Below are 13,933 nucleotides of genomic sequence, written 5' to 3' on the forward strand. Positions count from 1 at the left end.
CAATTACCAGTATCCAATTACAAATGGTAAGAGGACATCTAGTTTTCTTTCTGAGCTCCAACCCTATTTTTCAGTCAGATGCCTCTATTTGCTCATGCTGCCTCAGAGCTCTCTTGGTCAAGTACTTCACTTACAGAAAGTGAAGACAGATTTTCTTTCCTCCTTGCCTTTTAAGGGTCCATTCAGTGAACCTGGAAGATGCTTCTCCTGCAGCCTGACCTAGTGTTTTTTTGGGCCATGTATAACACTGATCCAAAAAAAAAAAAAAGAGCAAGTCTTTGCAAAACATTTCATCTGCCAAGTCAAAGGAGGCAGTCTGGAAAACAAAACAAACCTAATGTTGTGTGCTTACAAGTTTGATTCTAGGATACTGAAAGCTGTGCCTGCCCTTGAGCAGATGTGCCAGGCAAGTTTGGTTTTGAACTAAACCAGCTTCAATTTTTCCAACTGAGTTCTAAAATCCTATAAATTATTTTAAAAAAGAAATCACTGCCCCTCCTTTACCCTATCATAGAATCAACCAGGTTGGAAGAGACCTCCAAGATCACCCAGCTCCATCCAGTCAACTAGACCATGGCACTAAGTGCCTCATCCAGGGTTTTCTTGAACACCCCCAGGGACGGTGCCTCCACCACCTCCCTGGGCAGCCCATTCCAATGCCAATCACTCTCTCTGTGAAGAACTTCCTCCTAACATCCAGCCTATACTTTCCCCTGCACAACTTGAGACTGTGCCCCCTTGTTCTATTGCTGGTTGCCTGGGAGAAGAGGCCAACCCCACCTAGCTACAGTGTCAGTCTGGTGAAGCTCAGAGCTACTGTTAAAAGTAGCAGACCCATGGGAATGGGAGAAGAAAATACAGCAATCCAAGTAAAAAGTTGAGAGATGAAACACTTGCATACATACCAAATAATGGCCTTCAAAGGGACAAGAAAGAGAATTCTGATAGAGAATGGAACTCTTCTATTGCTGAGCACTGAGAAAAACACAAGAAAAAAGGGAGAAAAGGATGCTCTGCTAAGGCAACAAACCCAACAAAATCAGAAGAGAATGGTTTAGAAGAGCCTTTAAAATGAGTTTTATTGTCAGAATTTTACAAGTAGCCTTCAGTGGCATCATACAAGAAGAACTCTGTTGCAAAACTCTAATAAATAGTCTGCCCCAAGTCCCAAAATCTTTTTTTTTTGAAATAAAATAAGAACCAAACTTAAAAAATAAAAGAGAATAAAAGCAAGACTTCAGGATGCTCAGAGATGTTAGCAATATTTCCCATTTACAAATAATATCAGGCATTATATAAATCTCCTTCATACAAGTCATTAAAAAAACCCAAGACGTTCTAAACCTTTACAAAAGCACTCCAGAAATAGTTCCAAAGAGATCCATTTCCATGACAAAACATTAGAGAAGAAGTCCATGGGGATTAGCATCACAAATGAAGTTTGAGGTTGAAGTGTAGTGTGTACTTGTGTGGAGAAAGATTAAAGAGCATTAAAAACCAAAAGATTTGAAAAGAGCTGGAAGTTTCCGTGACAAAACTATTCCTGATGATTTGAAATCTGCCTATTGGAGAATGCAGTAAAGGGGAGGGAGTGGATGTTCCTGAAATTAACCCCCCAAATACACTGCACTTTATGCAAGGCAATTATTTATTAGGGTAGTGACTGTACCCTCAGATGGAGTAGAAAAGGTTTCTCTTATCACTTGCACAGTTCAGTGCCTGAGCAGACTGTGGTGCTTAAAAGTCATGTTCTGACACCTAAACTGTATTTTCTGGAGAGGTAACGTGGCAAGTTAGCTGTTCCCTCAAAGAACAAGAAATAAACTTTCCCGGCACCAGGCAGTTTGGGAAATCTCATGCTGGACAGTTTGACGGGGACAGGGGGTTTCAGAGCTCCAATACTACCCCAGTACTTTGAAAAATACCCTTCTCTAAGTCACCTTTGCCTATCCCTCTGTCTACCACAGGAGTGATTTATAAGACCTGTCACGTAATCAAACCCAAGCTGAGTGAGTATTTCTCAAATCTGTTGTGATTTGAGAAATCCAGAGAAATGGAATGGGAGGAGGGGACAGGTGCACATAGGGTTTATGTGGATTTTCTCTGGGGAAAGAAATCCTAGTCTCTCTACAACTTCAGCCTTAGTCTTCTGCACACATGCAAGTAACAGGTCCCCCTGGAAGGAAAAGGGGTCTGTACTTAAGTGGTACAGCTACAGTACTCAGTATCTCAGCCTGCCTGACACAGTCTGGACTGCAGCATGCCTAGTTTTGCTCTTTGTAAATTTACTCAAAGCCATTGTTTCCACAGGAAACAAAGGCTACCAGGAATGCTAATGCAATAATGTGTGATAATATGCCTCACCCATGGCTCATGTCTCTGGCCTCTCTCTGATGTGGTGCTGGTTGTACCGTACCATAAACTATGGACACACGTTCTCTGTAATGCACGGGAAGGCAGCACTAGCAGTCAAGCGCAAATTGCTAAGGAGACACCTAAAACACTGCATTACATCCCCTTGCCTCTGGCATACTTCAGAAAACAATGTAATAAGAGCAGTAAAATAAACATTTCTTTCTATTTTTCTAGATGTCATAATATTTGCCAAAGCTGCAAGGAAAAGCAGATTACCTGAAACAGAGAGAAAGGAGTTAATGGAAAGAGAGGCAGACGGGACAGTAAACCCGATCCGGCCTCCAAATAATTTTGTACATAACAGATAGGAGACAATGTGCAAAAAATAGACATTCACATTTTAGCAGTTAAACTTTTATTTTACCTTTTTAAAATTATTTACTTTGTTTTTCTACAAAAGGCAGACATTGATTGTTGATCTGCAGTTGTTCTGAGCGCGCGCAGAGATGCAAAAAAAGGGTTATCGGAGGAGGAAGGACAGGGAGGTGCTCTGACTATACTTTCACATGTCATGATTAAGGTGGCATTAAACCTTGAGTCCCAGTAACAATATTCATAACAGATAGTTTCCTTCCCCTGTACGTCGTTCTCAGTTCATATCGATTGTGTTGAAAACCCACTCGGTGAATTTCTTCAGTTTCTCTGTTGCATTCTGGGACTCCTCCTGCAACCTCAAGTTGTCCTCCCGCAAATGTTGCACTTCAGCCTGAAGATTGGCCTTGTCTTCTTTTTCCTTAGGCATGAGGAAAAATACAGACCTCAGTGGGAATTTTAGGTCATGCTTACTATCTACACAGAGGAAAGAATCTCTTAAGAGGCCGTAAGTCTAATTCTTTACAAGGATTTTATGTGCAGTGACACATCATTTTAACTCTGGAGAAGATTTGTGACATTTCATTCCTTTCTTTTTGCTTGAATAAGCAGGATTTCTCTGTATTAAATACTGACACAGGAGCCGAGTCCCTAAGTAGTGAAATAAAATTGGGCCCTGTCCTGTATGTACAGCACATGTGTACAACTGCCCATGGGTAACTAAAAAGATAATACCCCTGCAAATATTTCCCCCAGAGACTTGTCATCTGACCATGGCAGAGCCTTCCTGGGCAGTAACCCAATACAGGAACTGTGATACTGTGAAGTTATGTATGTACAGCACATGTGTACAACTGCCCATGGGTAACTAAAAAGATAATACCCCTGCAAATATTTCCCCCAGAGACTTGTCATCTGACCATGGCAGAGCCTTCCTGGGCAGTAACACAATACAGGAACTGTGATACTGTGAAGTTATGCATGTACAGCACATGTGTACAACTGCCCATGGGTAACTAAAAAGATAATACCCCTGCAAATATTTCCCCCAGAGACTTGTCGTCTGACCATGGCAGAGCCTTCCTGGGCAGTAACACAATACAGGAACTGTGATACTGTGAAGTTATGCATGTACAGCACATGTGTACAACTGCCCATGGGTAACTAAAAAGATAATACCCCTGCAAATATTTCCCCCAGAGACTTGTCATCTGACCATGGCAGAGCCTTCCTGGGCAGTAACACAATACAGGAACTGTGATACTGTGAAGTTATGTATGTACAGCACATGTGTACAACTGCCCATGGGTAACTAAAAAGATAATACCCCTGCAAATATTTCCCCCAGAGACTTGTCGTCTGACCATGGCAGAGCCTTCCTGGGCAGTAACACAATACAGGAACTGTGATACTGTGAAGTTATGCATGTACAGCACATGTGTACAACTGCCCATGGGTAACTAAAAAGATAATACCCCTGCAAATATTTCCCCCAGAGACTTGTCGTCTGACCACGGCAGAGCCTTCCTGGGCAGTAACACAATACAGGAACTGTGATACTGTGAAGTTATGCATGTACAGCACATGTGTACAACTGCCCATGGGTAACTAAAAAGATAATACCCCTGCAAATATTTCCCCCAGAGACTTGTCGTCTGACCATGGCAGAGCCTTCCTGGGCAGTAACACAATACAGGAAGTTTCCACTGTAAAAATTTTATGCTAAGATAATACTGCTAAACTTTTCAACATCAGCAGGATATATTTACATGGATTAACTTCAAGCCTTTCCCAGTGTCACCTAAATTTAAGTAGAGGAATCAGATATCTACAGATACAGACACTCTGCCCTAGCCTTGCATAATTATAAGTATGGCCTGAGAACAGTAGTAAAGAAACATCTTTTCTTACACAAAGATGAGACTGTCACAGGCTCAGGCAGGGCAGAGCACGATTTCACGGCTGTTAGTATCACCTATCAGCTCTGAACGTGTCTTACAAGTTCTGTGTAGATGAAATATTTACCTTCCTTAAATCCTCTTGCAGCATCTTCAGCAAACCTTCCAGTTGGTCCACTTTAGAGGCAAGAGTTGGAGGAGATTCTTTACTGTTAAAAGCAGGCAACAAGAATAGATGCTAGATATGATTTACTGTCTCCACACAGGGTAGCTAACAGCCCTGTCTATACCAAGTAGCTTTAGGCAGGTATACACTCAGGTACCCTAAGAATTCACAGAATGAACCAAAAGAACACATGCAGCACACTGAACAACAGAACAAATTTAACTCATGATCAACTGGGGCCATCCCATCACTCGACCTCTCGACCTCTTTCTGCTTCTACTTGTTATATGTGCCTTGAATTACCATTGCTTTGGATATGTTTGTGAATACCTCTGACAAGGAATCTCCCAAAAAGGTTCAACTAGACTCAACGGTTCTTCTGCTTTCACTTCTCACCATTATCTTATGAAGAGTGCGTGAAGCCTGCAGATGGCTTCCAAATAAAGCTGTTCCTACTCTTTCCCCTGGGTTTGTAGCTGAGGAAGCCTGCATATCTGGTGTATTTACTTACCCTGTGTAAGGCTTTATCTGTGCAGTAAGCTGGTCCTCAACCTGATCAGTGCTGGAGGCAGCACTCACAGGCCTATGATTTTCGTCAGCAGCAGCAAAGAATGAAGCTCGTTGAACTGAGAAGGCAAACAAACCATGGCAGCAGTAATGATTATCTGTTCATGCATAGCTCAAGAGTTACACTGCAGGATCTTCAAGGCAACCAAAGAAGTCTGTCTCAAGCAAGATAAGGTGATGATATGGCACACCAATGTTCACTTGACAGAGGCAGACAGGCATTTCAAGTGTTTGTGCTGGGTTCGCCACTGTATTTGATTCAACAAGCCAGTATTAGCACTGGCACAGCACTGCAAGGTCACACATCATACTTCACCCTCAAGCTAAGAAGCTCTCCAGGAAGGAGATGGTAGAGACTGAATAGCAGAGACAGCCTGGCGGTGTTTGCCGAGTCCACCCACGGCCAGTTCCAAGAGAGACAAGACGCCAAGCTGTGCAGAACCTCCTGGGCACAAGTACATGACACTACCCAATAACTCAGCCTCCTTTGCTCCATAAAGGATCCTTTTATCTTGAGGAAAGAAAAACATCACTGTGCACAATTTAGATGTGGGAAGTAAAATGACCAATGCAATTCTTCAGAACCAGATTTTTTTCCCTTATGCCTTAGAAAATGTTTTCAGATCGAAATGTGAAACCTGCTTCCTGCCTTGTGTCTACACTCTTTGTCCTGTAACTGCTTGCATGTTTTATCACACCTTTAAATCACCATCACATCTAAGCTTCTGACTGCCCCTGCCACTGGAGTTTCCTAGCACAAAGAGCAACGTAAACACCTTTTAGTTTAATAAATTACCATCTCTCTCCCTCAGCAGCTGCTGTTCTCTCACTGGAAACGGAGAGGCATTGTCTTTTTCTGCTTGGCTCATTGTTATTTTGTGCTTTCAGCAAGGTTAAAATTAACATGCCTTGATATTTGATGGAATTTTTCTGCTCCTCTCTTTTTTTCATTTGAATGAAAGTCCTGAAGGTTAGTGCAGCCTGGGGATCCAGGCAGCTTTCGTTTCAGCTGGTTGCAGATACGGCTGTGTTTGTAACTTTGAGGACTCGTGCTGAAGACACCAACCACCAATGCAGAAGAGAGGTGTCCAGGCTCACAGGCTGCTTGGTACCTGTCTGTCTGTACTGGCACCTGGCAGAGACTAGAGACTGGGATTATAGTGACATCAGACAGCTGTTCCCTCTCCAAGTCAAATACAAATGTATTTTTACAGCAGTGAGATGGAGGTGCCAGCCAGCACATTACTCCAGCTTTCCTTCATATGGGCTGTCACAGCTACCTTCTTCACACAGACTTTGTTCACACTTCTAAGGGGATACACAAGTGAGCCTGTGGCCTAAAAAGTGAGGGATTCAGTTTAATGAGGACAGTCAAATAAATTAACAATACAAAAAGGTATTTTCAACAGAAATTGCTGATCACAGTGAAATACATTAAAATCTGGGTTTCAGCCTGATGTGATGGTGGAAAAAGCATCACAAGTCTATCTCCTCTTGAGGACTAAGGCTTACTTTGAGTACTCCTTCCCAAAAGTGCACAGCAGAAATAGGAGGCGTGCTGATCCTACAACTCCAATGGCAATAAAGCAGAGCATGTGTGTGCCTTGATCACCAGTTTAGACATGCACTTTCTTAATGATGTATATGGCTACTACCAGACAACAGCCAAGAAAGCAAGTGACTTCAGAGTCTTCTCCAACCATGCAGAATAATGTCTTCTTGTAGCCACTGTAATGTAAACTCCCTTTGGGCTGAATATATCTGGGCAGCTTACAGTTCTTTTCAGCTTACTAAGTGTCCTAGGATGGAACGACACGTAGGTGCAAGTCTATGTATTCAGAGTATGCAAAGGGAAGAACAGTGATGGTAGAGTATAAGCCAAGGAGGTTTTTTCCCTGGTTACCTTGGTAGCACTACAGAAATATCTTGCTGGCAGTGTAAACAAGCAATCATTAGTGTGCTCATATGTTTTTCCCTGCCATTTGACTTTACTTTTGCACTTCTGTGCCAGATGTCTTTTCCATCCTAGCTGTGGTGTCTGCAACTTGCTCTAGACAAAATGAAAAGTAGCCAGTTTCAGAGATTTGGCCAAACTGCAGCACAGAGGGACTCCAGTATGGAGAAATACTAATAAGGATTATATACAAAATTTAGGGTCTTAAGAATTGAGTTGTTTAAGCTTCAGATTAAGTAGAAACTGTAAACACAACAAAAGCAAGAGTCAAGATTTTAAACTGAAAAATTCCTTTATGAGGCATGCACAAAAATCAGCTTTCTAAGTACTATTTTATGAAAACTTACCTTCAAAGGCTTTGGCAGCATCTACCAAGTTTGACCAGTCTAGATCAGAGGCGGAATCAGGCAGCGGCATAAGACCAGGGTCTGGCATGGGCTGCCTTCTTTGCTCCTGGATATCTGTGAGGGAGCTGTCTGAGGCAGAAAACTCACCTAAAGTCATGCAAAACAAATTATAAACTTCATTTTAAAACTCCTAAATTCCATTTTTAATATGAATACATCTCTGTTAACTTTTCTGGGATAGCACTTTTGGAACCAGAACTCAGTAGAATGTTTGACCAGCTGCAGTTGACCAGGCAATAGCTTGTCACAAGCTGATTTTCTAAGACGGTGCTTCTCACTAGGACATTCAGCACCAGGTTGTATTTGATGAACTTAGATGTCTTTTCCAACCAAACCAATCCTATGAGTCTATATTTCTATGATTCTGTATTTCCATGGTCCCATCATTCCATGGTTCTGATTCTGTAAAATCCACATTTGAGCTGGGAGGATGGGAAGCTACTAGGTAGCTCACCAGCCCCTAATAGAAGGGCTGTGGTCTTTTCCCCACTGTATTTCAGTTGTCTAATATTAATATCATAGAATGGTTTAGGTTGGAAGGGATCTCAAAGCTCATCCAGTTCCAACCCCCTGCCATAGGCAAGGACACCTCCCACTAGAACAAGTCACCTGAAGGCTTCACCCTACCTGGCCTTGAACACCTCCAGGGAGGAAGCATCCACAACCTCCCTGGGCAACCTGTGCCAGTGTCTCACCACCCTCACTGCAAAGAACCCTTTCCTTACATCTAGTTTCAATCTGCCCTCTGCCAGTTTAAGCCCATTCCTCCTCCTCCTGTCATTACAAGACAACCTGGTTCTAACCTGCCTGAATCCTTGCAGCTTAGTTTCAGAAGCCAACCTCTGCCTCCTTTCATCACTGGGTCTGAGGGCTCTACTCTTCCACCCAATGACTCCTGCCTCTGCACAAGCTAAAGATACTTTGGAGAGTTCTACAGCTAGTTGAGGCTTCTATCTGCTCCTTTGAAAATACAAAATTGTAGGGTTTTTTCCTCCTCTTTTTACAATCTCATAAAGCATTGGGAACAGACTTAAGATTACCAAGATGAATTGGAACAGGAAAAAAAAAAAAGAGACAAACATTTAATAAGACTTCAAAAGCATTGGACATTTCTCAGCAGGTTAATGAAACCTTCTGATCCTTACTGAAAAACCACCCACACCCACCCATAAGTTGGTACATGGCCTGTGACATAGCAAGCTGGAAAGAAGGATATAAACTCCCTGTAATTATTGTGCAGCACTTGAAATATTGCCACTAATCAGGGAAAGACCAAATTGTTGACCAACAGTTGCCTACTTTGGACTATCAAAAAATGCCTGGCCAGTCAGCACATGTTGAAGCTCCAAGCAGTAATGACTTGCTTCCTCATGCCTCCTGTTGGGGCATAAAGAAGGTTGTGAAAACTGTGTAGGTGGCAGTAGAAGCACCACAGATGTCGAGGTGAAAGGATGGACTGAGCAACTGGGAGCAAGCTGCAGAGAAGAAAGGTGTAGCGATGAATCCATCTGGACCAGAAAGAATAGAAAAGACAGTGTGGTGGGCAGAACACAAGCCCACTGGAAGATAAATGCCACTAGCTGGGCATTTTTGCTCCCTCTCCCCCAACTTTATTTTTTTGGATAGGCTAATAACTGTGTAACTTGCACAGCTAAAATAACTTTCTAATAACATTAGCTAAATAATATTGCTACAGAACAGCTACACTACATTCACTTCCTTGCTCAAAAATCTTGAATTTTTGTGTCTGTATGTGCATTTTTATTTGATTATTTAAAGTGAGATCTGAGTTCAGCTCAGTTTAGCACTGAGGATTCCTGTATCATCTCCTCAAAACAAGGTGGTTTCTTGGCAAGTTCTTCACATGAGAAGACAGGCAGAAGGAGAAGTTGAAAAATTACCTGTTTAAAAAAGTTGGGTTGAACTGTTTTCAAAACAGATGAATGTGCTCTGGAATGACTGCTCTTTGCTATTCTGATCTTTGAATTATAAGAATTTTGAATAGCTAGCAGCCAACAAATACAGGGGATTGAGTCCAGCATCAGTAAGTTTGCAGATGACACCAAGCTAGCAGCAGGTGTGGATCTGTTGGAGGGTAGGAGAGCCCTGCAGAGGGACCTTGCCAGGCTGCATGGGTGGGCAGAGGCCAATGGCATGAGATTGAACAAGGCCAAGTGCAGGGTTCTGCACTTTGGCCACAACAACCCCAAGTAGCGCTACAGGCTGGGGACAGCGTGGCTGAGAGCAGCCAGGCAGAGGGGGACCTGGGGGTACTGGCAGATAGTAGCTGAACATGACCCAGCAGTGTGGCCAGGAGCGCCAATGGCATCCTGGCCTGGATCTGGAACAGTGTGGCCAGCAGGACAAGGGAGGTTATTCTTCTCCTGTACTCAGCACTGGTCAAGCCACACCTCAAGTGCTGTGTCCACTTCTGGTCCCCTCAATTCAAGAGAGATGTTGACATACTGGAATGTGTCCAGAGAAGAATGATGAAGCTGGTGAAGGGCCTGGAGCACAGCCCTGTGAGGAGTAGAGGCTGAGGGAGCTGGGGGTGTGCAGCCTGCAGAAGAGGAGGCTCAGGGCAGACCTCATTGCTGTCTGTAACTACCTGAAGGGAGGCTGTAGCCAGGTGGGGCTGGGCTCTGCTGCCAGGCAAGCAGCAACAGAACAAGGGACACAGTCTCAAGCTGTGCCAGGGGAGGTCTAGGCTGGATGTTAGGAGGAAGTTGTTGTCAGAGAGAGTGATTGGCATTGGAATGGGCTGCCCAGGGAGGTGGTAGAGTTGCTGTCCCTGCAGGTGTTGAAGCAAAGCCTGGATGAGGCACTTAGTGCCTTGGTCTAGTTGACTGGCCAGGGCTGGGTGCCAGGTTGGATTGGATGATCTTGGAGGTCTCTTCCAACCTGCTTGATTCTCTGATTCTATTCTGTGAATGAATTCTATTGAAAACACAAATTTTTGTTGGCTGAACTGATTGTTTTTTTTGGTTGATTCAATGATTCTACTTCATTCTTCTCTCAGCAAAGGCAAGTCTAGGTGGAGACAACTCATAAGCCACTTCAATAGCTGGTCCTTCTATCTCACCGGCCCTCCCTACAGTTTATAGGAAATGTGAACTCTTGTTTTGTTGACAAATACAGACCACTTATGTGCTAGGACGAGTAATCGGTTTGGTGGGAGAGAAGCTGGCAATGAAAGGAGGATTTGTGATTTTCCTTTTGGGAAACACAGGCAGTGAAATGGAATCAGATCAAGTGCTGCTCTCCACTTCTACTCAAGATGCCATTACTCACCTTCTACCCCAAGCCCTCAGAAGGCAAATCCACCAACCAGTTACAAGTGTAACTGAGTCTGCAAAGTTACTCATAAAAAGCAGAAGTGAAAAGAGCTCAGTTTCCTAAGTCTTCTGCACGAAACACGTTATACAGAAACAGCAGCTCATGAAAATGCCAGGTTCAACACTGAAAACTGATGCCTGGTGATCACAGATGAAAAGAATTAAAATTAGATTTCTTCTGCAGTCCTATGTGTCTAAATACAGGCAGCACTTAGGGCCCACTTCATCTATTGATAGCCTTGCACTTTCCTCTTGAAACACCCTAAAACATGAACCAAGAGCAGATAGGGACTTCTTCATAAAACACTGCAGAGTCCTACACTGTGAGATCTAGCACTATTTCTGGGAAGCACATTTAGTACACGTTCAGTTATGAGGTACAGTGGGAAGCTGTGAAAACTCCCTCTCTCACCAATGGAGAAATTCACATGCAGCAACACACAGACTATCAGATAGTCCTACTGAGACTTTTCAGTGAACTAATGGGGGAAAGCTGAATGCCTGCTTGTTAGCAGCTCACCAAGTAACACTTTCTCGTTAGCTGTTGATCACAGAATCATAGAATCAAGCAGGTTGGAAGAGACCTCCAAGCTCATCCAGTCCAACCTAGCACCCAGCCCTGTCCAGTCAACCAGACCATGGCACTAAGTGCCCCAGCCAGGCTTGGCTTCAACACCTCCAGGGACGGTGACTCCACCACCTCCCTGGGCAGCCCATTCCAATGCCAGTCACACTCTCTGCCAACAACTTCCTCCTAACATCCAGCCTAGACCTCCCCCTGCACAACTTGAGACTGTGTCCCCTTCTTCTGTTTCTGCTTGCCTGGCAGCAGAGCCCAGCCCCACCTGGCTACAGCCTCCCTTCAGGTAGTTTTAGACAGCAATGAGGTCTGCCCTGAGCCTCCTCTTCTGCAGGCTGCACACCCCCAGCTCCCTCAGCCTCTACTCCTCACAGGGCTGTGCTCCAGGCCTGTCACCAGCTTCATCGTCCTTTTCTGGACATGTTCCAGTATCTCAACATCTCTCTTGAATTGAGGAGCCCAAAACTGGACACAGCACTCAAGGTGTGGCTTGACCAGTGCTGAATACAGGGGCAGAATAATCTCCCTTGTCCTGCTGGCCACACTGTTCCTGAGCCAGCCCAGGATGCCATTGGTGCTCCTGGCAACCTCGGCACACTGCTGGCTCATGTTCACCTACTGTCTACCCGTGCCCCCAGGTCCCTCTCTGCCTGGCTGCTCTCAGCAGCCTGTAGTGCTGCTTGGTTGTTGAGGCCGAAATGTAGAACCCTGCACTTGGCCTTGTTCAGTCTCATCCCATTGGCCTCTGCCCACCCATCCAGCCTGGCAAGGTCCCTCTGCAGGGCTCTCCTACCCTCCAACAGATCCACACCTGTTCTTAGCTTGGTGTCACCTGCAAACTTACTGACTCAATCCTCTCATCCAGATCATTAATAAAGATATTGGACAGGCCCAGGCCCAGCACTGATCCTTGGGGAACACCACTAGTGACAGCTGCCAGCTGGATGTGGCATCATTCACCACCACTCTCTGGGCCTGGCCCTCCAGCCACTTCTTGACCCACATCAGAGTGAATCTGTCCAAGCCACGAGCTGATGTGTGACTAAAGTACCTCAAGTCCTGTAAAATGAGTAGGGTGAGGGAGTGAATTTAAAAGCAGCTGGTGCAATAAAAGCTGCCTACTAATATTTCTCCACTTTCAGATCATTATTTTCCTAACAGCACTTAGTTCCCCTAATTCCGCATTAAAGGAACTGACACTTGAAGTTGTCTCTGGTGGATACACAGGCATACTTTATTTCCCCACTGGTCACAGAATCATAGAATGGTCTAAGTTGGAAGGGACCTCAAGGATCATCCAGCTCCAACCCCCCGCTGTAGGCAGGGACACTTCCCACTAGAGCAGGTTGCTCAAGGCCTCATCCAACCTGGGCTTAAACACCTCCAGGAAGGAAGCACCCACAACCTCCCTGGGCAATCCATTCCAATGTCTCACCTCCCTCATCGTAAAGAACTTCTTAACATCTAGTCTAAATCTCTCCTCTTCCAGTTTAAACCTGTTACCCCTCAAAATAGTGAAAATTTACAGCCAAAGAGGTACATTTTTATGCTCCCTCCACAAGGTAAATGAATGACCAGTCATAGTCTTGTACCTAACTGAAGTATCACAGTATCATCAAGGTTGGAAGAGACCTCATAGATCATCAAGTCCACCCTTTACCACAGAGCTCAAGGCTAGACCATGGCACCAAGTGCCACGTCCAATCTTGCCTCGAACAGCTCCAGGGACGGCGACTCCACCACCTCCCCGGGCAGCCCATTCCAGTAAGGACAAAAACATTCCTGTCCTAGTTTATATTTTCAGGCACGTAACTGGACTCTCTGCAATTTAGCAAAGTCAAGATGGAAGCTTTAATTGCAACAAACACTTTTCCCTCAACGTGATTCACAGAGGATTCATTTGAAAGTAGAAAACGGGGAAATCGACTTACCATGTAGCGATTTCATTCCCAAAGTATACGATGGCCTCCGTAATGGCAGTGACTTTGGGAGAGAAGGGTAGGTGCTGGTGAACAGTACATCGTTTGGCATGGCTTGGTCCAACAGCGAGGCCCGTGAGGTGAAGAAGTGGTCCCTTTGACCACTGTAAATACTCTCATCTGACAAAGTCCTTTGCAAGGCACGCCTTGTGGTAGGAGTGCTGGGAAAGGGAGACTGACAGGACAGAGTGTGTGACTATACATTCATGAAAACATAAAAAGAAATGAGAAAAACAAATCAATACACTTTTGAAGTCTCTGCTGAAATTATTTCTTAAAACTTTAGGTTTTTCTAAAAACATGCAAGTGGTAACATTTTT

General features: G+C 44.3%; 1 protein-coding gene across 3 annotated transcripts in view; it reads right to left on the minus strand.

Moving 5' to 3' along the window:
* Nucleotides 1-1,053: 1,053 nt before the first annotated feature.
* SIPA1L1 (signal induced proliferation associated 1 like 1) overlaps nucleotides 1,054-13,933 on the minus strand; it is a 250,841-nt gene continuing 237,961 nt past the window's right edge. For 2 of the 3 annotated variants that reach the window (XM_064143279.1, XM_064143287.1), the window contains 5 exons: nucleotides 13,566-13,809; nucleotides 7,660-7,806; nucleotides 5,303-5,417; nucleotides 4,753-4,834; nucleotides 1,054-3,148 (listed from right to left, as the gene is read on the minus strand). In XM_064143279.1, coding sequence (XP_063999349.1) covers nucleotides 3,005-3,148; nucleotides 4,753-4,834; nucleotides 5,303-5,417; nucleotides 7,660-7,806; nucleotides 13,566-13,809 — 732 coding nt within the window. In that variant the 3' untranslated portion in view covers nucleotides 1,054-3,004. The remainder of the gene's footprint in view (nucleotides 3,149-4,752; nucleotides 4,835-5,302; nucleotides 5,418-7,659; nucleotides 7,807-13,565; nucleotides 13,810-13,933) is intronic. The other variant, XM_064143298.1, reaches the window with a different exon arrangement.

This window comes from Pogoniulus pusillus, chromosome 1 (assembly GCF_015220805.1).
Source record: "Pogoniulus pusillus isolate bPogPus1 chromosome 1, bPogPus1.pri, whole genome shotgun sequence".
Classification (NCBI taxonomy): Eukaryota; Metazoa; Chordata; class Aves; order Piciformes; family Lybiidae; genus Pogoniulus; species Pogoniulus pusillus.